At 46.0% G+C, this 25,351-nt stretch overlaps 1 protein-coding gene across 4 annotated transcripts in view; it reads right to left on the bottom strand.

Annotated features, from left to right (window-relative positions):
* The window catches only part of dachd (dachshund d), a 91,129-nt gene that overhangs the window by 20,796 nt on the left and 44,982 nt on the right, over positions 1-25,351 (bottom strand). Inside the window, exons 2-6 of one of the 4 annotated variants that reach the window (XM_067258454.1) lie at positions 24,388-24,503; positions 17,877-18,056; positions 2,908-3,080; positions 2,508-2,643; positions 2,118-2,249 (exon numbers count right to left, since the gene is read on the bottom strand). In XM_067258454.1, coding sequence (XP_067114555.1) covers positions 2,118-2,249; positions 2,508-2,643; positions 2,908-3,080; positions 17,877-18,056; positions 24,388-24,503 — 737 coding nt within the window. Of the gene's footprint in view, positions 1-2,117; positions 2,250-2,507; positions 2,654-2,907; positions 3,081-17,876; positions 18,057-24,387; positions 24,504-25,351 lie in introns of all 4 variants that reach the window. The other 3 variants (XM_067258447.1, XM_067258472.1, XM_067258462.1) reach the window with 3 other exon arrangements.

Raw genomic sequence — 25,351 nt, 5'->3', positions numbered from 1 at the left:
TTCTGCTTTTCTTTACCACCCCCCCCCCCCCCCCCCCCAACCATCTAATCTTCATCTACTACGAGCTGGAGTAAAAAGAACTACGTTCAAAAGACATCCCCAAAAGCTGCCATCTGGTGGTGGCGCATTGGGTGACTCAACTTAAGAAATCCTCTTTTCAAAACGACAACAAACACACTTTGTCGTTTACCAACAAAGTGGATGCGGCGGAGATAAGAGATGAGGATGGGAGTGATGTGGAGGTGGTGTGTAGCATTAGAGTGTGTGTGTGTGTGTGTGCATGGACTGGTGTGTTTAAGGGACAGAACCATGTGTGAACCTGCTAGACCAGACAGTACGGCAGCAATACACTGGATTAATGTAATGCTCTGCCAGGACCATAAAGATCAAACAAGTGGAGAGAGATATCATTAAACCAGTGGAATGTTATCTCATTTGTCTAAACAAACTGATGAGATGAACAAGCCTAATTAAAAAGCTCCCCATAAACAAAGGCAGTCGTGAATGGTGAGGCGCTCTCTCCCAACCTCTTTAACAATAGAACACATTTATTTTATTAATCCAATGCATCATGTATCATATCATTACAGTTCAATATATCTATCATTAATTTTATTCCCTTCACTTAAGGCTTTTATTGGGATTACTTTGGTTATTAGTTGGTTCTAATGTATTGGTTACCTCTGAATCTGGCTGCTACAATCTCTCTTATCTCGCAGCATAAACCTGTGCGTGTTATTCAAATTGCCTCATTTATTATGATAGCTTCCTCATGTAAATTGTGCTGACTGCTCGCCCTTGCACAGTCCTCATTAGACTAATGAAAACCTTCAAACGAAAAAACTAAACAACCTGCCAAATAAAGGTCTGGGGTTATTATGAAAATTACAACTGTGGGAGCCGGGAGAAGCTCTCTTCATTAATTCATGCTCAGCAAATTGGTAACTAATTTAGTTGCACTCCTCTGCATTAATGGCTTATTTTATAAAATGTTTTCCACAGCCTGAGACCTCTGGTGCACACGCTGGAGAGCCTTGCATTCTAATCAAGACCGGTGACATATTAGGAATTGACAATCTCAATAATAATGCAGTGTGCGTGCGTGCGCGCGTTTGGACGTGTATGACACAGAGACTAAATATGTGGATTGTTGGAATCATCTCACAAGGCCTCTCTCTCTCTCTCTCTTACCCACACTTGAAATTCAAAGAAACAGATGCTTTTTGGCTTTGACAATCTTAGTATGTAAGCGTAGGCTATCGACCAACTCCTGTTAAGATAGTCACCTGGCATTAATGGCTTGAGAGAAGTTTCCTAATGGTTTAGCGTATCTTCCTGCACCCCCCTCCCCCCCCATCTCTTCCTTTCTCTTCCACCCTATTCACACACCCACACACTCACTTTGACCCGTTGAATTCAGATCATGATCCTGCTAATTATTACTATTCACTGCTTCACACTCTGCCAGTGAAGGTCTAGCACTGATCTCTACTTTGGGATAACCAGTAGGGAGCACACACAGCAATGATTTCCACAGTGGTTTTAATATCATTATCACCCCCTCCTGCACGAACGCACGCACCTCCCACCTCCCCTCACCCTAGCCCACCACGGCCCACCTCAGCTCCAGTCTATTCCATCGGGGAATACTAAAATCTATTATTTGCTTAATTTTGTATTTAATCCACAGCACTTGGTAGCTCGATTTTCATTTGCTTCTCTGTTTTGAGCGTTTTCTTTTTTTTTCTTGCTCCTATGAGACTTACTGGTTGAGTGGATCGGAGTACGAGGTACGGCACACATCTCAGACAAGAATTGCCCAAACTTCTGGACATTATCTTATAATAATTACCGGAATAATTATCATAATTATTGATTTGGGTGCCTCATGCTGTTTATGTCGGCATATCACCCCAACAGTGTATGTTTGAGCGTAAGCAGAAGATCTACTGTATATAACCGAACAGATGTACAGTATACTGCACAAATATCTAGACTTTGGGTATAAGAGCTTATGACATTACTCATGTATATACAGTAGAGAGCAGATGTACTGTTACATACTGTACGAGATCTACATGTTACTGTAGGGCGCTTCATCAGGGGCAGTGTCTGACCTTTGTCGATGTGCATCCTCTTGGCTTCGTGGCTCATGTCGTGGGCTAGGTCCCCCTCCTTGGGCCCAGGCAAGATGCTGGGGGAGAGGCCCAACAGGGCCTGGTTCATGGACAGTCCGTTCTGGTGCATCGCTGGGGGAAGGGAGGTGGGGTTGGGGGGCGTACAGAGAGGAACAGGTGACGCGGACTGAACCACAAAACCTAGCTTCTATCCGGCATCTGAAAGTGAGAACTCGATCATGAGAACACACATTCTACACAATCTAATCGGTTCCGAGGAGCAGAACCGGTGTTGGTTTTAGTCAGTTTGGTGGGTTTGTTTACTTGAGGAACTGAACGCGCAGTTCGCCAGTCTGATTCGCTGCATGGGGAGGTAATAGGGGGACGTACGTATCCTGTCCGAGGAGCTCTCTGTGCGGGCGGGGGAGCTGGACACGCTGCTGCTGCGGTGGGAGGAGGGGTGGCTGCCCGGCCTCCGCCCGTCCTCCAGGGAGGGAGCCGGGGACGGGCTATCCGGCATGCGCTCCTGGAACCCCAGCACAGACAAAAACCCACACACGTTTACCGTTAAAATCAGCTTTGCAACCGCTCATTCCCTCACATGGATGCTGATTTAGCTTGGTAGTAGTAATAATAATAATAATAATAATACATTTGGTTTGTAATGTGCCTTTCTTGCACTCAAAGCGCTAAGTAGGCTCCTGGATTTAGCATTAGCCACACGACTGGCCTTCTGTTTGATTTGGACTGTTCCACTCTAGGGGGCGGAGCCTCGGGTCATGGGTGTTACCTTTATGACGGAGGTGACCATTCTGGAGGGGAGACTCTGGCCCTGGGCGGCAGCAGCCATGTTGGCAATGGTGCTGAGGTGATTCATCTGGCTCATTGCCATGGTGACCGAGGCTGGGGGCAGGCTGACTGGGATCAGTGGGTGGGGCATCATCATAAAGGGGAGTTCCAAGCCTATGGAAACAAGAAGGGAGCAAGCCGATTGGTTAAAAAAAGCACGTTGTAATACTTTTAATGGGAATGCTATGGATTTGTACCAAGAAGAGAAGCAGAAATCATCAAAATAAGTAATGTACTAAATGTTTGCATTTAGATATGAGCATAATTTACAACTCACAAGTATGTTTAAGAAAAATTTATTCAAGTGGTTCTCATGCACTGTGTTAACAGAAGATATGTGAATGTTTAACAACACATTAATTATAGATACATTTTCAACAATTATATTGAAATGGGCACACTAACTATACCAACAGTGTTTCAAAGTTTGAACAGCTGCAAATATGCATTAATTATTCTACGATGAATAAAGGGGGTACATTATGTAAATGGTGTCCCTACTTACTGTACATAGTCACATAAGAAGCATCTCTTTAAGAGACAAGGCATTCTTAGAAGCCATTACCCAAATGACTAGTTAAAACGCACTAATGACAAACAGCTATCCCTAGACTGCATCATGGCAAAGACTTCAGCCTCATTACAGTGTCTATATTGTAAACTACAGAGCCAGCTTGCCTCACTTTCAACTCAACTACAACAAAGGACTAACATCTTTTGGTTCAATTCTGCATGCACACAAATTAAGCTATTACCAACATCAGATACTTTTACAAATGTTTCAAATTATTCAATATCTGCTTGGCAATAGTTCTCTAATTGTTCAAATAGATAAACATTAGGGGTCCGTAGAGAAAGTCTAGTGAGAAAGTGCTATTGGGACCTAGTGTACTGTAACACTTGGCTCCCAAACACTGCAATAATAATAATAATAATAAAAACAGACCAACTTTCAAAAGAATATGAGAACACGTACAGAAGGTCAAAGCTAGGTGTCTGTAGCTCAGAACCACAGCCCCCCCCCCACCCCACCCCCCACAGCCCCCCCCCCCCCCACTCCAGAGACTTTGAACTCAGGAGGGAGATCAAAAGTGACTGGGAACAGTTTGGTCGGATTCCTCCACCACAGTTGATGCTTTCTTTTTTTTTTCGCGGAAGAGCTTTAAGGGGAACCTCACAGTGTTGAATCTGATTGAGACCCTCTGTTGATTTTTCTTTCCCTCTTTTTTTCGCTCTCTCTCGTTCTTTTTTTGTGTGTCTTTTTCTCTTGGCAGTGGCTCAAGAGCAGAGTGAAAGAGGGAAAAAGAAAGAGAGAAGGAGGGAGGGGGAGACAAAAAAGAACTGCACTACAAAAAGCTGATCTTCCAAACAAGTCTGTCTTTGGGTTTTTGTGACCGAAAAAAACCCTTAGTAGCCGATGGGGGTGAGGATATCTGCATGGCGTAGCCTCCAAAGAGAAGGACACAGGTTTCAAATGAAAGGCGTAAGAAGCGCTCCTTTTTTCCTGTCATTTATTCGCCCTCCTTCCAAACCCCCCCCCAAAAAAACAACAAAAACACATCTTGATTTCCATAAGAAAGAATAGCTCGCAGGTTCTCAGTGGCCAGCATTTCCCAAACATGAAACAGCCGCAGAGATTAAAGAAGGCGGAAGCCGGGCTTGCACCTTGCCTGAGCGCCTCTTCTGCAGCTCAGTCTGAATCAATTACCACTCAGCGGGCTGAACTCAATTAAAAAACTCCACAGAGGGGCCTGATTGCAGGGGTACTTACAGCAGGACAACATGGAGAAGGCCTGTCTCTGTACCCACCTTCCTTTGAAAAGCCCTCGGGAGCCTGAGAGGAAAGGGTTGTTCTGGCTTTGAGGGCTCCAAACGAATCTCCACCTATACATGCCTATACGCACCCACGGGCAAACAAGCATTCATACAACTCCACGCCCACTGACTGGGTCTTAAACAAAACCCACAAACCATAGGCTACTTGAGAGAGGAGAGGTGACTTTGCTTTTGTCATTCAAAATAGCTCTCCAGCTTCAACCAGGCCACCGGTCAGAGAGAGTAAACGATGTCGCCGTCATTCACCGCCACGGTGTCGCCTGGTGGGCTCCGGAGGCGCCGCTCTCCCTGGGGGTCCTGGCCCCCGTCGCTGGGTCCGCCCGGCTCCCTTTCACATCCCTCTCTCCTCATCCCATGTCACTCCTCTGAAGTTCCCCCATTCAGATCGCTGCAGTAGCATGTTCCGTAGGCTAACAAGGCTATGCCAAGCCCCATTATCGCGGACTGAAAGGCAAGGGGGCGGAGAGGGGTCGCTACCATTCAGAGTGGCAGGTGTTGTCGCTACATGGTTGAGTGTTTTGTGTCCTATTTGAATACGTCTTGAATAAAAGTCGTATGGGAAAAAAGGGGATTTTGTGAATTTCTTTCCCTCAGGTACCACAATGATGGATTAGGGCGAATGGGTATGGGAATGTGACCCATACTACATCAGTGATACTATCATGTTAGAGATTGTGGCTCGAAGGAAAGTTCTAAAAAATGAATCCTTTCTGTATGTCACTTACAGAACTCCACAACAATGTTGTGGGCCGTATTATTACACAGAGTACAAACATTTCGAAAAAGTATAGGCAACACTTTACAGGTTACATTGACTACACTGTACTTAGCAATATTGCAGGTAGGCCTATGGAAAGGCTATGTAATTATATGATATTAATGTAATTATATGATATTAAGTGTTAGCAGGTAAGTGGATGTTGTACAGGGGCAGTTGACAGCTGTGTTGATAACAAGATGAATGTCAATGTAACATTCACTTACCCCTTAGCCTATATATCACTGTAATATTGTTATTTTGGTTTTGTTATGCAGTTGCATGGTCGATAATGTAAATATAACCTTAGGGTAATGTGTTTCCAAAAGTAACATAAAGAAAAAGTATCTCTAACCCATTCATTCGTTCATATTATCATTTCCATAAGCCTTCAGATCAGTAAATACACTTCTATAAGCCTGTTTGTCAGCTCCAGTTTTTTCTCTATTCAGAAGTTCAAATCTGATGCGGGTTGAATTCCCACGAGCTCTTTGCCGATGGAAGGGCATAAACAATGCAGTCAGAGTAATTTACCTGGAGTAAGCCTCAGGGACTTCCAAAGGTGAACTCCTATTTACCATCATTAAAACTACAAATCACTTAATATGGATACAAACAGCTAAGCTATTATGTTGCTCAGAGCTTGGGATAAGTTCACGCCTGAATAAGCAAAGATCCGAATCAGAGGATGAATTGAATGAATTAAAACAGCCTTTGGTAACAACATGATTAAAAAAAGGGGTCGCGTCAGACGCGCGACTGTAAAAACACACACAGTGTAAGCTACAGATCAAATACTCAATTTTTTCCGAGAAATTCCTGGGAAATCACTTGATGAATGGCTTAAAATGATTAAAACGAGGGCAGTAATTGCAACCTTTTTGGATGACTAAAATGATTGAGTCATTAACCCGCAGCAATCTGTGCTGTCGTTAATCCTGACTGTTGTAACAGCAGGTCTGATCCAGCCAGCCTCTCCATCCATCTAACGGCCCTTCACACTCGCCTTCCTCTGGGTCTGGAAGGGAGGATGAGAATCACAGCTGAAACTACAGTGTGTTTGTGTGTTTGAGAGAGAGAGAGAGAGACATAGATAGGGAGAGAGAAAGGAGTGTAAATCCCAGCCTTCAAAAGAGAAGTGCGCGCAGACCTATTCAGCTCGCGACAAGCACCGACTCTTCTAGCCTGGCCCTGGGTAGATTTCCCCTGACAAAAATTAAACCAGCTTCTACTTGGCACTTTATTATCTCCTCAGCTGAATGATTTATTGTTTGTGGAGCGAAAGAGCGAAAGAGAGGGGGAAGATTACATTTCCAGCCAAAGCTCTGGCCTGATCTCGTTTTTTACTCCCTCTGTCCAGGAAAAAAGCCGCCCGACAAACAGTAATGTCAGCTGTAATTGATCTGGGGTCGGCGTCTGGGCTCGCGGTAAAAGCGCACTATTTAAGCGACAATCGGCCCTGGGCTCCTCAGACGCTGGCTAATGAAGCTGTCTGTCTGGGCTATTTACCTTTCCTTAAATGGAGGAGGAGAGATGTACTGTAGGAGACAGCAGCAGCCGGGAGAAGAGGATGTGGCGCTCCCGCTTCGCCGAAATGGGAGTTGACGACGACGGAGCAATGTAGGCCTATAATTGGTTGTCGCCACTGTCGCAGAGGCAGCCAAATCAGGGCATTCTCCGCTAATGAAATGCCTTGTTTCAAGCCTATCCGTCTTTGTTTTGGAGGCTCCAGGCGTTGGAACAATGCAGTGGTAAACGTCAAACAAACACATTCTCTGGTCAGTGCTTTGATTGATTTGTTCGACGCTAACCCTTTGGCTTTCCTCACGGTAGAGAGATGCACATTCTCCATTCTCCCAACTACCAATGCCATAGCTAAGCCTTTAACGTTAGGGCAGAAGCTTCAGTGACTTACTGTACTGCGATAGGCTGCTTTCGGCAACAAAAAACATCTAAGCTATTCTTCTAATTGCCCTTGTAAAAATTGCCCCATGTCGCTTCAGTGTATTTCTGAGATAAAGGTGAGACTGCGAGTCCACACATATGGCCTTGAAGAAAAGCTTTGTTGTGGTCACATTAAAGATTTGCAACCCAAATCCCCATAGGAAATGAAGGGCTCATGAACTACAGTCTCTCAGACTGTGGGTCTTTTAGTAGTCTCCCCCCAGCACTCATGTACCATCCATCTTTACTGTAGGTACTAATCTCCTCAGAGCTCCACAACGCTGCTTAAAGAGGACCGGAGCCTCATAAAAACTCGGGCCAAAAGTAAAAGAAAGCTGCCTGGTTTAGAGGGCATTTTGAGTCATACAAACATAATGTCTGGCAAAATGGTGCTAAAGACTAGTGTTTTTTTTCCCTACACAAACACAAACACACACACACACACTCACACAGAGATGGCAGGCCTAGTCAAGGCTAGTGAGCCCTGTTCCTCATTAAAGGGGGGGTTGGGGGTTATTCTTTGATGTAGCCACCCACGGCCCCTCAGTGTCATTGAGTGAAACTTTAAAGCCCTTTGGGTGTTTACACCATTACTGTTGATAATAAAAGACAACATCTTGGCTTTGTTAAATACCTGACATCTCCACTATGAGCTCAAACACACAAGTACACACACACACACACACACACACACACACACACACACACACACACACACACACACACACACACACACACAAACAGACACATAAAGCAGCAAACCTGCCTCCACTAACAGGGAGATCTAAACACACAAACATGTGCAAACGCACCCTGACACCATTATGCACAGTCCTGCATATTTTCAGAACATGTGTAAGTAATGACACATACACACAGCAAACACATACAGCACACAGACAATCAGACACACACACACACACACACACACACACACACACACACACACACACACACACACACACACCGGTGCACCACATACTTCACCCAACACAGATGCAAACAATATGGTAGATCATTTCAAAGCCACAGCGGAATGGCTACATTAGGAGCAAATTTGGACCAACCAACAGAGAGTGTGCGTGACTGTTCATTACACCTTGATGAAGAGGTGCGTGTTCTCTCCTCCCCATAAGGTCGGCAGAGAGGACGTCTTAGCATGCGTCATGTCATGCTGGAGAGAAGGAAGGAGAAGAAACGTGTTTGGGCTGATGGGGTAAGATAATGGAGGTGCTCTAGCACCACGCCGCACCACAGTGGAACATGTGGAAGGCATTAAAAGGAAACAGACAGCCTTGTTTGTCCTGTAAGTACATCAAATCTCAGACAGCCGCCTGCACCAGCTGATTCCAATCCACGGCTCCGCTGCAACAGACTGTGAGATGGAAATAGAGGGCCATATCTGCTCCCTGTCTGGAATGAATTCAGAGGATGAAGAATCATTCTGAAATTAAGTGTGTGCAAGAAGTAATGGAATTAGCAGCTGTATATATAAGTTAACAGGAGTTCTATACTGTATAATGACTTAGAATTAGAGCTGATCTTCTGATCTCTGCTTGGAATGGTGGTAAAGATATGTGTTGCTTCTCTGTTAATATTTCACACAGAACATTATGTTCAAATCTTTTTTTGTCTTTCACTCCAAGATTTGTAAACAAATAAGCTTGTAATTCAACCATATGCCTCCATATGGCCAACCACATTATGGAAAATGACCTCTAGTGAGTCAAGCCAGCATATGTGTATGTGTCTGGCAACATATAAAGCAGTGAAGGCATCTGTGTGTGCGGGTGTGTGTGTGTGTGTGTGGTTAACGTGATCATCCACATGGCAGAGGGTAGGGATGGTCCGGAGAGCCAAGCCTTCAGGACATATTACATCTCTAATCTGGGTCGGAACCGGATTCACTTTACATTTGTCCCTGATCACTCTCAATCACGATAGTCTGCAGTCTACACACACACAAGCCCACACACAAGCCCATGCGCACATTAACATATCCTGTCCACTGTACATAGACATGCCCCCACACCTGGAAAAAGGCCCAACAGTCACGCACAACAAGCAAACATACACATAAAACACACCACACACACATATCAATAATAATAAAGTCAGCCAGTGCAGTGGGCGGGGGGAAGAGAAGAGAGAAGAAGAGAAGAGACCAAGCTAGCAGCTGCTACTACTGAGGGTGCAATATATTCAGGGACAATCAATAAAGCTCCTGCAGCCAGTGACACCCAGGCAGACAGACGAATCATTTTCATCTGATACTTAGCAAAAGCTCCCCCTTTTAAAAAGATTGCTTTCAGTCAATGGCAACCAGTTGTCATTTGACTCAGGCCCCTGAAATGAAATATATCGACTAGCGTTATCAATCATGACCACTCTACCGTCACAGGGTCTTCCGAAGGGGAGATCGTTTTGCATTTTGTCCTGGGATCATCTGTTGTAATTACTAAATTAGCATCACTGCGTCCTGTCTGTTCCTCTCTCTCTCCATGCCCAGCTAGTCCTACGTGAGAGGGAATTGCTATCACGGCATAGATCGATGCTAATGCTAACAAAGCTAGTAATTTACCGTACAATGGCAAACACACTGAGAACTATTAATCAATGTCTCATATCAATTGGTTTAAATGTTGAAGGACGAGAAACACAGGAGAACATACACTTCATTTCTTTTCATAGTCTGTTGGCAACATTCTTAATAGCGTATTCAATGAAAATACCGTCCTTTGTCTGGTTATTCCGAGTTCTGAAGGACACTCGGGGATAGTCAAATTCTGTTAACATTGTTTGAACTTCGTCTCTCTTTATGTTGGTCCCAAAGGGAAGAATGTGAGATTGTGAAGAAGTCTGCTCAGAATGAATGCTGCAAAACAGGCTAGATGCCCAACCAGGATAAAAGAGGAGGAACAAAAACGAAATAATTATTTTTGCGTATTGATACTTCCCACCAAATAAACTGTTTATGAAATAAAAATCTACAATACCTGATGTCATAAATAGTTATTTCTATTAAATTCGCATTTAGTTTGACTATATACATCTCATTATAAAGCATCCTCTCTCACAGTAGGCCTCGAGCACAGATAACGAGGCCTAACAACAACAATGACTTTCCCCAATTGTGTGTGTTGTTGTGTTGCCTGTATCGCCATCACCGTGCCTGCGTGCATTTCACATTGAGCCCAACCTGCGAAAACTCATCATCGCCCAAAAGGTTGAATGTCATTTATTACACATATCACATTTACACCAAGTGACATTGTCTTTTCAAATTGCCTTGATCTCCTCACTTCCAAAGGTCAGTCCCTTCTCGGGCTAAATCCAAGCTGACAGACAGCGGTGGGGAGGGGACAGCCAAACACATGCATCACCCGCTGCATCACGGCGCTCCAAATTAATCTCTGCAATTAATGGAGAACGAGGCCTAACGCTGATGAGGTCTGACAACTCAACTGGTCAGTGGGTGTTTTTTTCTTTTTATATAGCTCAGCCGCGGCTATTGAGAAGTAATCGCATGAGACAGTCAAACAAATATTTGCATGACATGTGGTTTGTTTAGTGTACGTGCCCCCCCCTTTACTCGTTTTCTCTCTCTCTTTCTTTTTCTTTCTCAACCCTGCCCCTCCCCTCTCTCTGCTCTACTAATAATGCCAAAACACTGCTGCCACTCAAAGATGACAAAACTTGATACGGATCATTACGGAAATAATGTTGAATCAATTCCCCCCTTGTTATTGTAATCTATTTCTGCCGTTGTCTGCATTTGTGAGGGCACGTTTTTTTTTTTTTTTACCAATCATGCATATTCAGATTTTAACGCTGATGTTTAACAGCCAACGCAGCCGGAATTAAAAACCAGGACATTGCGTTTGACTTCATTAAAAAACAAGAAATGATTATCAAGTTTATCTTTGAAACGTCTATTAAAACGCTTGTGACTCTTTGCACTTCGTCTGTCACCTGGGTCCCCTGAGCACTGCACACTAATAGAGATGGTGAAGACTTACTCCCTGGGGGGAGGGAGAGCAAGGGAGGGGAGAGAAGGAGAGAGAGGGAGAGAGAGGGGGTGAGAGAGACAGGGGAAGAGAGTATGGGAAAGGAAGGGAGAGAGGAAGAGAGAGGGAAAGAGAGGGTGAGAGAGGGGAAGAGAGAGTATGGGACAGAGGGGGTGAAAGAGAAAGGGAGTGATGGAGAGAGGAGTGGGGGTGAGGGAGGAACACAAACAATCAAGTTTAAGGTTACACAGACAGACAGACAGACAAACAGACAGGCTATGCATAACAGTTCTGGTTTTCCAGCCTCATCTGTCCATCTCACTTACTGCCCTTGCGGTCCCTCTGTCCTCTCATACAGGATCTGATTAACTTGATTCCAATCCCAGCTATCCTCCAAAACAATGCCAGACACAGCCTGACAAAGATGGCCGACAGACGCACGACGCTGACACTCATTTGGCACATGCAGCCATCAGTTCTGGATGTGCTATGAATTACCCTGGTTGAGGAGACATGGAGTAGTGGATGGTAGTGATATTAACTTTGGGATATTAACTCTTGCTTGAGGGCATCTTTCAGCTAGAGCAGCAGGAAGAAGACCCCCCTCCCTTCCCCCCCTTACGTCTGGCCCACATTTAGACAAGCACGCTAGGCCACCAGCGCAAGCTGAGTACCCGGGCTATAGTCTGCGCTAGCCTACTAGGCTAGGCTAAGCTCTGTATGGTCTGGGCTGGATGGAGCTGCGATCCAGAGAGCTTTATTATTAGCCGTGACATACACAGACTAATTAAATGCAGCAGTGGAGCTGCTAGGACAGCTGGCACAGAGAGTGTGACCAAAGAGATCCCTATCAAAGAGCAAGAGGCACTGTGTACATGTGTGTCTATGTGTCCTTGTGCGTGTATGTGTGTGCGTGTGTGTGTGCATTTCTGTGTCTGTGTGTTGGCGAGTGTCCGTGTGTGTGTCATCTGTGCATGTGTGTCTTCTTATGTGCCTGTGTCCATATGCCTATAAGTGTATGCAAGCGTTTGTGTTTGTGTGTGTGTAAGTGCGAGTGCGTGGGTGTACCTGCATCTCTATCATCTATCATCAGGTCCTGGTTTCCTCAGTGACCAGCCATGTACAGTACTGCAGACATCACACTGTGCAACAGTTACAGTCATTCAACACACCACGACTCCTAAACACACAGTGTGCAGAGGCTGTGGCATGTTTATGCCTCCCTTCTAAGGGCATGGCATGATTAACACCTAATCACAGCAGCCTAGCAGCGGCAGAGCATGTACTGTTGGAGGTACGGCAGAACAAAGAGCTATCCTGCAGAGCTGTAAACACGACATAACGTTCACATGTTCTCCAGACAGATGCTCTAAGCTCGTTACACAGGCCCTGCAACGTGACCAGCCAGCACCACCTACAGAGCCATATCCTGTGCATTGATCTCACTCTGTGACAGGCTAACTCTCTCAGTCACGGACGGCTTGTATGGAGCTTTTACCTTCTGTTTGAGCAGTATAGCCTTGCTCTTCCTACTGCTGGAAGCCCAGGCAAACTGAAACGACAACAAGTTTCACCGCACCCCTTTAAAATGAATACACCGTGAATAATTGAAGAGGGCTTTTAAAGGTTTGTTATCTGTGCGACCGCAAAAAACGCAAAACCACTGATGGGGAGAAAATATGGTTTTAACAAGTCGATAATGGCGAGAGGCACACGGATGGCTTAATCAATGCAGCCCGCTCCGTTTGCAAACAAGAACCTGAATTATAACGCCGATAATTGATTTCCTTCCAGATCTTTCTTCTGATTTTTCTCTTTCTCTCCTCCATGTGATGTCATCGTTTATTGATTCCTTCCCACCAGTGAGGGATGATGGGAAGTTTCTAGAGTTTGTTTTCGCCTGTGACTTTTGCTCCACCACCCCCCCCCCCCCCCCCCCCACACACACCCTCCATTTGAAATGTGCAAGCTGTACCAGGAGCTTAACCAAAAAGGATTAAGTCCCATACCCAACTGAGAACACAGATAATGCTCTGTAATTGGTAAAAAATGAAGATGAATGGGACAGCCAGATAAGGACCAATTAGCTGCTGGGAGCGTACAGCTGTGGTCTCCTCGCACGTCTCTCTCAGGGGCCGAGGCCCCCTCTTCCCTTCTCTCTAACTCTCTCTCTTTCTCTCCCTCACCCAAACAAACACACACTCTCTTTTCTCTCTCTGTTTTCTCTCTCTCTCTCTGTCTTTAATTCTCTCTCTTTTCCGCACACACTCGATCCCACGCACATCAACGCAGACGACACCACCTAGACTCCCCAAGGAGGAGGCATCCATGAATGTTCGTCAGTCAGCTGGTATCCTAGACGTTGCAGGTCCAAAGTAACCCCTCTCAGGCCACCCTGCTACACAGGCTCCCCTCACTCAACTGGGGCTGGGAGAGGCTAATACAAGTTAGCAGTGTGGCTGTACACTAGAAAAAATTAGCCGGAGCTTCCTGGGAAGGGCAGTTGGTTGTATTTTGGAGTTTGTCAGAGAGTCCATGTTTACCAGGATGGGGGATAGGTAAGTGCATAGAAGGTTTTCCTGTCGCGGCCGCATCATGGCATCATCTGTCTGAAGACGGCAGGAATTCCCATATCTAATTACAGACAGGATTTAAGGTCCATTAGTGTTGCCGTGGTGAGGGGGTCTGATGGGTGGTGGCCAGCGAGGGAGGATGGGAAGGGGGGGGGGGGGGGGGGGGTCAGAGGAGGGGAAAGAGAGAGGGGGGGGCGGAAAGAAAAGAAGGTGACAGAGAGAGAGAGATAGATAACAAAACACACACAGAGACAAAAGAGAGAAGCACATAGAAAAAGACAGAGGGTTCTGGAGATGGGTCTTATACACCCACCCCACACACAAACACACACACACACACACACACACACACACCTCCTCCTTGCTCAAGGTCTAAAACACTTCTTTTTTTCCCTCCCCTCCCTTCCGCAAAAAAAAGCAATTCCTTCTCTTGAAATTGGCAGGTGTTTGTTAGTGGGCAGCGGACAATATTTTCTCTCCCAGTAATGAAGGTTGTGTCTGGGGTCAGTGCTCAGGGAGGGAATGACTGGCTGGTTATCCCCCTCAAGGCCTTGTGCCACACGTGCTATGCTCACTCTGTGATCTGTAATTGTGGCATTTCCTGAGAGGCACAGGAACAATCCACATTGTATAAAGAGAGGGCTCTCTCGCTCTCCCCCCGCTCTTGAAGAGAGGGTCATGGAAAATCAAAGAGAGAGAAAGATAGAAGGGGGGGGGAGAGAGAGAGAGTAACTAAGGTTGAGGCCTTCATTCTAAAAAATGTTCCTCTGTTTGTTTCCATCTTCCCCTTTTCTCTTTCTCTCTCTCTCTCTCTCTCTCTCTCTCTCTCTCTCTCTCTCTCTCTCTCTCTCTCTCTCTCTCTCTCTCTCCTCACCTCTATCCTCCTCTCTCTTGGTCTCTGACAGGATGTCTGCTTATTTTGGTTGGCGGTTTGAACTGGCTGTTTTTCCTTGATAATTAATAACACTGATGCAAACAGGAAGTGCTAATTGTGATGAATATTTCATGCGGGTGGGGGGCATGGGGGGGGGAGAGAGAGAGAAACATTAGCCAGTTCAGTTTACATCAACACAAACACAACAGAGAGCAATCCAACTCCACGAACAGAGTGTCCTTCACTGCCTGCCTCTGGCACGATATGCCCCAAGCAGCCCACAATGCTAGCTCTACTTCACAGGAGAGGAGGGGGTGGGGGGGGGGTTGAGCACCTGTGTGGTAGGTTACTCAACACAGCTGAGTTTTCACATGGGTTTTTCGGGCCATTTTCTCTATTCACTTGGTCTTGAACGTACTACACTGTTTTGTTGTATCAAACGTTAGTATAACTAGTACAATTACACACCTCAGAACCTGAGTTATTGTGATTATCAATTCTTCTTCTTTTTGGTCTTACAATTTCAATGTGCATTATTCCCTGGTCAGCACTTTCAGACAAGTATAACTACCCCCATGTATTAATGTAATTATTCTGTATTATATAGTTATTACATTTACATTTAGTCATTTAGCAGACGCTCTTATCCAGAGCGACTTACAGTAAGTACAGGGACATTCCCCCTGAGGCAAGTAGGGTGAAGTGCCTTGCCACCGCTCAACCACCTGACTCCCCCAGTTATTAGATGTTAAATCCTTCTTCCTTTTCTTCTTCTCTTTCAATACTTTTTTTTACAGTGCATAGTCATCCCATGCCCATGAGCTTCCCTGCATTGTCACCAGCAGCAGTGAGTCTGGCCCTAACCAGGCTGTGGCCCGACACAGTTCTCCAGCTGCACAGTCATGGCTATATCTGTCAACCGCTTAACAGGCCTGCATTCCACAGGCGGAGAGTATGACACACTAGGAAAGACTGTATCACTGGAAGTCCTGTCACACCACGGAACTGGAGGAAGGAGACTGCATTCTGTTTCAGGTAAAGTAAAAAAATATATATTTGAATCACAATTGTGATAGCAATAAATTGGTGTATTCCGTCTCGTCTGAAAACACTAACCAGGGAAGGATTATGAGAGAAAAAAAGAGCCAAAGATGACAAACAAGAAGAAGAAGACATTTTTTAATTCCCCACTAATGTTGCATTCTGCCCTAAATGACCAGAGAGAGACGAGTGGAGAAGAGTGGCCTGATAGTGCGCGTTAAACGGGGAAGAAGGCAGCTCCCTGTTGTGTTCTGTGAGCCCGGCTGAGGGGACAGGAGAGGAGAGGACAGCAGGCCATATATCTCCAGCATATTATCAGGATGACTCTGCTGGCCACCCTGTCACAGGAGAGTGCTTGATATAAACAAGAGATTGCTGCGACACCCGGTAATCAATATTAGGATGGCTTCAGTACCAAACATCATTTGTCTCCGAGACCATTCCTTTGACCAAACGAAGCATTAATTCAAATCATAAATCTGGGCTGATTTAAATGTGCGGAGGGAGAAAGAGAGATGGAGAGGGAAGGAGAGAGAGAAAGAAAGAGAGAGGAGACAGAGAGCGAGGTCCCCTGTCTTCTGCCTGCCTCTGCCCCTAATGATTTATTTTCTACATTTCTGCGAGCGAGAGATTTGTCCATAGGCAGTGACAGGTCACCTTCAAACGCCACTGGCAGACTGTTCATCACCATGCAGACGAGCATCTCATCGCGGCGAGTAAATATTAAAGGAAAAGAATCCAATTGATTGTGGATGGGGAAGAGAGGCGTCTCCGCCATATATTTCACTCAGGGAGCTAATGCTGCGCTGCAACACAGACCATCCAGAATTATGATTCTTCAGGGAGCCTGGCTGTGTGGCTGGCTGGCTGGCTGACTGACTGGCTGTGTGTGCCTGGGCTCAAGGTTACAATTTAAATTGTAAAAAGATAAAACAGTTTCTTATTAGCTCCATTGCCATATAGCCTTGCCGTTCGTATTCACATTTATCTTTATTTCTGTGACCTCGTAGACATGTTTCTTTTCTTTTTTCATTCTCTCTCTCTCTCTCTCTCTCTCTCTCTCTCTCCCTCTTTCGCTCTCTCTGTTCTTTGGATGGGATGACCTCAAGGTTTCATGCGCTCCACTATGACCATTGTGGTTAGAAACCCGTCCTAGCCTACTATACGGTGTCAAGTAGGTTATTCTGTCTGAACCATGTTCATAGTCAAGCCACTTAGTATTGTATGTGAATCAAAACCACAATTTAGCAATCAAAGCTTTGGGGGGGATTACATTGCTTTTATAATTCGTAATAGGCTCATGATTCAACAATATATTATCGTTCTCCACAATACGCTAAGTGGCTCTGTGTGATATTACCCCAAATCCTCTCTGTATTTCAGGGCTAATAATTAATTGAAATGGCACATAGTGGAAAACCAATGCAATTAAATTAAAAAGGCTGAGTTAACAGCTGTGAGCTTTGGGAAACCGTGATCAGGATTTCACTTTTTATTTCTGGAAGTAAGTACGATACTCTTTGCCTTTTGATGATGAAGGGGAGGAGGTTTTTTAATCTGCGCCAGAGAACATGTACCCTTACCTTGTGCTTTGCCTGGCCGTACTTGTGTAGGTGAACTGCTAGCTAGTTAACCTGTCAAAATCTTTGGTTCAAAACCAGCTGTGTGGATTGAATAAAGTGATTCTCTCGACAAAATGACAGTGTATCAACTATGCACGTAGTCTTCCAGACATTGTGTGTGGGGGTGTATGTACGTGTTTCTCTTTGTTGCACACGCTGTCTCTTTGCACACATCCTCTGTGTCCTTGTTGTGTTTTGCGTGTGTATGCGATTGTGTGAGCAGTACTCATGCGCACGTGTGTGTGTGTGTATTTACATGAGCGTGTGCGAAGGGCTCCCTCACCGACGCTGGAGCTCAGGTCTCCATTCTCACCATCGACCCCATGCTGGTTGGCGTTGCCGTGGTAACTGCTCATCACCTCCAGCTTGATCTTCTTCACCTTCATGGCCTCAGCGATGGCGGCATTGGCAGCAGCGGCCGCAGCGGCGGTCAGGCCTGGAGAGAACGAACAGCCCCAACACTAATAAAAATCTGAACCAATGACGACATTTCGGTTTAGACTGAAGGAGAGGAGTTTTGAAGATGATGTGTTTTTGTTTTGTTTTGTTTTGGGGGGGGGTGAACACAGAACACAACTAGTGTTACATATAGACGTGCTTCACCTGGAAAAGACTACGACTTAAGACTGTTCTTTCCGGTTGTTGGAACTTCTGTTCCAATTTTTGTAATTCTGTTTGCTTTAGATTTAAATTAACATTACCAAACTTTAATGAAATCTAGTTTTTTTCATGGATTTTGGACAAACCCTTTTAATTTAACATTTAACAGTGGACATTGCTATTTTTTTTCCCGACGACGTAGTAAAGGCGTGTAAGGTGTGTAAGTTTGAAAAACTAGAAAGCGGCATGGCACTTCACTTCATCGCCTACTTCACCGAGACAATCCGATGTTGGCTATTCAACAAATGTAACCTGCCACACAGACTGAATAATGATCAACATTATTATTCAAAATCTCTATGGATACACAGCGCCTCTCGTAGTGGCACAGCTCTTCAGCCTTTCAGGATTACGAGGCTAAGCAAGCAGCCAAACAGTTTTGTGTGTGTTGGGGCATGGGGGGGGGGGAGGGTGTCATCATAAAGGAACTAACAAAGGATTCAATGTTCCTTTTAGCACTTTTGAGTTATGGGACATACAGTTCACCCCTGAGAAGGTGTCATATGTCTCAAACATAACTGGTGTATGGTGGAATTTCTTTGCAATACCACAATGAGTCAATGGGTTTTTGTTATTGACCTCTAGTTATTTTTGTTCCCCTCACAAACACGGACGTTGTGTTCTGATGTTAGCCGTTGGATTCCATCAAGCTTAAACAAAGCAGGTTCCTGAGGGGGAAGCATGCGTGTTTCCTCCACCAGTGAGGTCATCCAGGACCTGAGACAGTAGATGCTGCTTCAAATCCTCCACAGTCGACAGTCTAATCCTGCCAGAGAGGTGACCTCATGTGGACGACGACTGGGTCTTCGTGAACAGATCTTGCTTCTCCATTAGCAGTTGTTAGCTCTGAGATAACTAGATGTATTGATCGTGTGAGTGCAAAGATGTGCATTATTTACCATTGATTTATCAGAAAATGAGCCCTTGCAGAATTGTTCCCTTATTGTCACTGTACTGACTGAACTAATTAAAGCGCACTCAAAGTAATATGTTTTCAGCCGATGAGCCAGGCTGTATTTGTCTCCTGGGCCCAGCGAGCAATGGTACAATGGTACCATTGATTACGATGGTAAACATTCAGTACAGCCCATTACTGACCATGAGTGATACTCTGTTTAATGTCGCGCTTGGCTCAGAGTGCAGCGGCATCGCAGGTGTGTATCATCACCGCTCTGTTACATGACAGAGACATGGCCGGAGAGACGATTAGCTCCGCATCTGAAGGGAGACACAAGGAGACCGAACACGTGGCTCGAATACACTTAACAGTACGCACACACACACACACGCACTATCCCCAGCTGAAAGGCAGATGGTGTGAGCCACTCTGAGCCTTACTGACATGGAGGTGCATATCATTTAAAGCCTTGTTTGCATCCCGAAATACATCAAGACCATATTGATGCACGCTATACAACATGTCCGAGAGGACTCTCTCGTTTGCAGCGAGGCCCCAGTCTGCTATTGCATATGCATGGGGGGGCATGTGTGTGTGTGAGGGGGGGTGGGGGAGTGGTGCTCACGAGAAGGTGATACTTCGCCCACATAATGAATGTGGCCTCTGCCCGTCCTGAAGGTCAGTTCTCGTTTTGCGTATAATGGAGCGGGAGAGTCAACCGTCGTCCCAAATGAGACGTATGCAGAACAGAATGCAGAGTAAATATTGAAATCACATCAGAAGGGGGGGGGGGGGGGGGGGGGGGAAGAGGCGGGGCGGTTGCTGCTCTGCATGGCTCAAAGTCAGGTGGCTACCGAGAGGCGTTTTGTGTGGACATGGGTGTGAATACACTTTCCTGCCCGTTGTGTTTGTTCGGTCACATATAGGTGAGGAAGAAAAAAAAGTCTAATATACGGGAAGAAAAAAGAAACAGGAGCTGTATACACAAACACACGGTGACCCGAGACAATCTTTTCATTCACAACTCAAACATGAATGAGACGGGCCTCCACCCCCATCTCTGACTTAAGACACAGACAGCATGAAATGAAGGCCATACCAATTCTTTCATTTCTCTGAATCGCACATGTCGCCGCCTCTTAACACGCCGCGCCCCTCTATAGTCGGTCTAGCAGGCCCGTGGCAGGAAGCTGGCACACAGGCCAGAATATTTATTAAGCTCCTGGACGACTCAACACCCACAAGATCCTGACCCCACTCAATGCTCATCTGCATTCATTACTATGCAAACAAAACAATCCTGCTTCAGTCCTGTCCTCCAATGTCACCTCTGTAGGCACGCAGTGGTGTCTGTCTCTCTGCTCACGCAGGCAGGTAGGCAGACACACGGGCAGCCAGACGGACCGACTAACAGACAAGACACAGACAGGTCGGCTCACAGGGACCAGACAGACAGATAGACAAACTGTCCGACAGCCAGACAGACGAATAAACTTGCAGAGAGTCTTCAAACGAACACGCTGCACATCCCAGGTTCAAGTGTGAGTGTGTCTGGGGGGGGGGGGGGTTAAGGTACACCCCTCGCAGATCGACGGAGAGAGAGAGAGATGGGAGCGTTTAGCCCAACCAAACAGAGAATAGTCAAGGCTGGGTCAAATGGGGGTGGGGGGGTGGGGGACAGGGGAACAGCAAATAGCAGAGAGGAGGTCTGACGGTAGCCCTCGGAGCAGCTGTCATATGAAATAATAATGAAGGATCTATTAATATGCAAAGGAAGCAGCGGCAGGCTGGCTTAACGCTGTCATGCCTCCGCATATTGTCAGGATCTTCATCATTAATTAACATGCGAGCTGCCCCATACCTGCGCCAATGTCAGAACATTCCTTGCGCCCGCGCCCAAATGAGCGTGCTCTCCGCAACTGACTGGCGTCGTTCAACTCGAATCAGATTCACTTCATATCGGCACACCGAAGATTTACCTTGCAGCTCTCTCTCTCTCTTTTGCAGAGATGTAAATGTACTACGACCAGTACGGAAAATACCGGAACCAGGCCGGGAGAGAGACGTCAGCACATAGCGCCAGCTAATTTTATGCATGGGCTGGTGTCGGCCCGGCAGTGACAAACTGGGGTTGAGGAACCGGAGCCACTCCTAGGTGCATCGGCGCTCTTGAACTGTGCTATTCGCATCATGACAAATTTAGCATCAATTACAACGTGCGCTAACCTTATGTCAAGCGTGGGGACTGGAGTGCGAGCGTGTGTGTTGAGAGAGAGAGAGAGAGAGAGAGAGAGAGAGAGAGAGAGAGAGAGAGATGGGGGGAAGGAGAAAGCGCTAGGGAAATGACACTAAATTGCCTAGTGTTTTATAAGGGATAGATATTGTACTGCTATATCCACACGCACACACACACACACCCATACACACACAGGCAAACACTCACACAAACACAGTCCGACACCATTTCATGATCACATGGTTCTCATGGTCTTTCGCAGTGTGCTCCAGTATGTACTCTCTTGGTAACATCCAGGTGACATCCGTCTGCGCGAGGGGGAACGCCGCAGGGTTGTGTTACTGAGCAGAGTGCACGGCGGACCCAGACCCTGGTCCTAACTAAGTTATCCAGATGCTGCTGTTTAAGCAGCGTCCAGAGCCGAGGAGGGCTGAGGGTATGTCATCTCACCAGGTGTCACTCCGCAGCATCTAATCTGATTTAGAGAAGTGGGGGGTGGTGTGTGTGTGTGTGTGTGTGTGTGTGTGGGGGGGGGGGGGTGCAATCTCCCTGGAATGCATCAGCATCTGGACACACTCCAGAGCAACCCTTTTCTGGGGTTGCTCTGGACACACACACACACACCTACCTACATGCGTGTTTCATGTGTTGTGGCACCCAGATAGATTGATTTCATTAGAGGTAAGTCCTAACTGTGATAAGATGTCCTTCTCGGAGTGAAACTAGAGTCAAGGGCAGAAGAAGCATGGAAACAATGTGTCGTACGTGCATGTTTGTACTGTTGCATACTGAGGAACAATAGACGTGAAGTACTCTGGGACGCTCTCAAACACCCTTTACTGGTTGAATAATCTCTGTGACCCTGTTCTAAGTTAGCTGTGGGGAATTAAAACAACAAAAGCGTCCCGAAATAGAATGAATATAAACTAAGAGTGATGCTTCCTTGCATTAGTTATGGCAGTTCTCGTCTCCCCAGGCAAGCAGGGAGATTGTGTTATTGAGCGATTCGCTGGATCTTGGTGCATGGAACCATGCAGAGAATTTTCTGCCTAATTTTGGTTAAATGGGCGTCACCTGCCTGAGACAGATGGGGGGGTCTGGCCAGCCAGCAGAAACGCCAGCAGGATTTTCATTTGCAAATCCACCGTCAAGAGAGAGAGGAAGATGCTGCTGTGAACACCTTCTCCTCTTTGGCGGCTGTGAAGTAAACGTTTGGTGTCGGTTTTTTTTCCTTGACTTCACTGAATTTCCAACTATTTAGCCAGCGTGCTTACAGTAGAACAGATGCAGCTCCAATGCTTGTGAGGTAGTATACTGGGGACAGACGGACAACATTCGATGTGCCTCTTTAAGATCATTTCAGGGACATTCCATTTTGAGACCAATCAATGAATGTGTTTCAACACGAAGACTGACGTTAATTACACCACTGTTAGTTATCTACTTGTCTGTGGCTATTTGCCATTATCATATCTGTGTCGCCAGTCAAACTTGGGACGGGTTTGTTCATTGTTCAGCAAATGTGTTTATTGTGTCACAGTAGCGGACAAAGCAAGGCTTATCGTTAACCGGCACTTAGTGGAAAAGTCTTCCGTCACACAATAGACCCAAGTTATGAGAGACACCAAAAAACCTCAATTACGTTATCTCCCTCCCCTGAATACCCAACTAAATGTCAAGATCATGGACTCCCTCCGGGCTTAAAGGGGATGATATCAAAAGCTTTTCTGTTGCTTTATGTTCCACTAAATAAAACTGGGCTTTCTCATCTCGGTCCCTGCCTGTGTTCCTCCTGCCCTTTCAGTTCTTCGTTCCCAATAAGACAGCCGATAGTGTGTGACCTCACCCACAGTCCCACAGTTCAAAGCCACGGCAGTCCAGCAGCCCTCCATTGTTAAGGATGGCCCAATCTGTGTTTGCTATTGAATTTCAAACACTTCACCGACGCCTCTGCTCTTTTGCGTTCTCTCTCTCTCCCTCTCTCTCTTGCTCTCAGAAACACACTTGTGCTGTTTTTTTTGAGAGATAGGAAAATATGTTTGTGATACATGCGCTGGAGCGTGGCCAATCTTTCAAGCAAACCTGTAGATTGTAGAAAACGGTGGCAATGAAAAGTACTATATTTCCTTTTTTCTGTTTCGACTGGATGGTAGTTTCTGGTTGGTTAAACATAACATGTGCGGTAGTTAAAACGAAGACTTAAGAGAACCTAACAACGGTACAATATCATTAAGACAGGCAGAGAGCATAATATGCAAATGAGAGCATTTTCAGCCAGCGACATCAAAGCAGTCACAATGAAATCAGCCACAAATAGAACAAAAGCATTAGCTGCAATAAGACTTGCCCCTGGGCTTGCGTTAGGGCAACAAACGGTTGTTGTTGATTCTTGTGGCGATAAGCTTGCTTTAGCATCACCAGTGCCTATGGTACATACACCAGTGGAGTGGATTTAATCGCACTAATTAGAATGCTCTCAAGGCAAAAATCGTCCAAAATAATCTGAGAAAATAATTCCACTCTAATTTATTCTCCCTCCGTGCAGCTCCGGAGGAGAAATAGCAGGATGTGTTTTCATTTTTTTCTGTGAAGGATTGGAGGACGCCAGCGTCTGGTGTCTGGCGTGGTGGTTGGGTGCATGTGTCAGTTTGGTCTGGTTGCCATAGAGGACAAACCACGGGACGCTGGATGCCACTGGGGAAGGGAGGAGGAGGGTGAGCGTGAAAGAGGGAGAGGGTGTGTGTGTGTGCGAGAAAGAGACAGAGAGATAGATAGCTAGATAGATAGCTAGATAAAGGGAGAGACGGAGACAAGACAGGGAGGTAATGACAAGAGAGGAGAGAGAGGGGGGAGAGAGAGAGAGAGAGAGAGAGAGAGAGAGGGAGAAACAGAGAAAGAAAGAAAGAAAGAAAGAGAGAGAGACAGACAAACAGACAGAGACACAGAGAGAGAGACAGAGACAGACTACCGTACCTGTGGGGGGGATCATCCCCGGGGACATGAGTCCAGGGACAGAGTGGGGCATGATGTGTGGGTTCTCTGGTGAGGTCACACTCTGGGTCCTCTTAGGGGGCCTTCCCGGTCTGGAGCTGGAGAGGAGAAACGGACAGTGGGAGAGACGGATGAATAGAGGGTAGGTGGGTGGGAAAAAAACACAGAGAGTGGGGGAGGAGGTGAAGGGGGGGGGGGGGGGGCGGGGGGGGGGGGGCGGGAGTGAGGGGAGGGGTGAACACTTTAGACCTTTCCAGAATGCAGTTCCGTCGACGAAACAGCTAACATTGGCTGTAAGTAAATAAATTCCTTTTCAAGGACAGTTGCTTTCTGCAGCTCAACATAATAGACTTCCATAACTAATTAGATTACACGGTGAATTCATTTCCTTTATTGAAGATCAACCACTTTTTAGATGCATAATTCATGCCCCGTAGCTCGTTACCTGCTCCTCTGTATTAATATCCCGGCACTATTTGAATTGCCTCGTTTGCATATGCTAAAATCCAGTGCGCGCGGCCCTCGGCCCGAAATTACATGTTAACTTGTTATAATTATTGCAGTCAGGCCACTATTGATTTATGAGACTTAAAAAAACCAAATATGTGTAGTTCTGGTAATGATGATATTTTAAGGTTCTTCAGGAAATTAAAAGGCAATGGCTGCCTTAGGAAATGTTCTGCTTGCTTGATTTAATGCGTGTCTTAGCTGGAAGGTGGTGTGACAAGGGTGATTCAGACTTGTTGGACGTTTTCTGATGGGGGGACTTTTATTACTGTAAACGAGGGCCAGGGATCTAGCTGTGATGAATGAGAGTGCCAGATCGCAAGGGAGGGGGGAGGGGGGTAACAGGGACAAGGATGGGGAGCTAAGAGTGTGAGCCCCCCCACCCCCCCATGAGCTCTGACACGTCGTACTCATTCACATCTGACTCTACCACCCGTTT

Source organism: Osmerus mordax, chromosome 2 (genome assembly GCF_038355195.1).
Source record: "Osmerus mordax isolate fOsmMor3 chromosome 2, fOsmMor3.pri, whole genome shotgun sequence".
In the NCBI taxonomy this organism is placed as follows: Eukaryota; Metazoa; Chordata; class Actinopteri; order Osmeriformes; family Osmeridae; genus Osmerus; species Osmerus mordax.
Note: the sequence above shows the minus strand (reverse complement) of the source record. Positions and strands in the feature narration are given on the sequence as shown.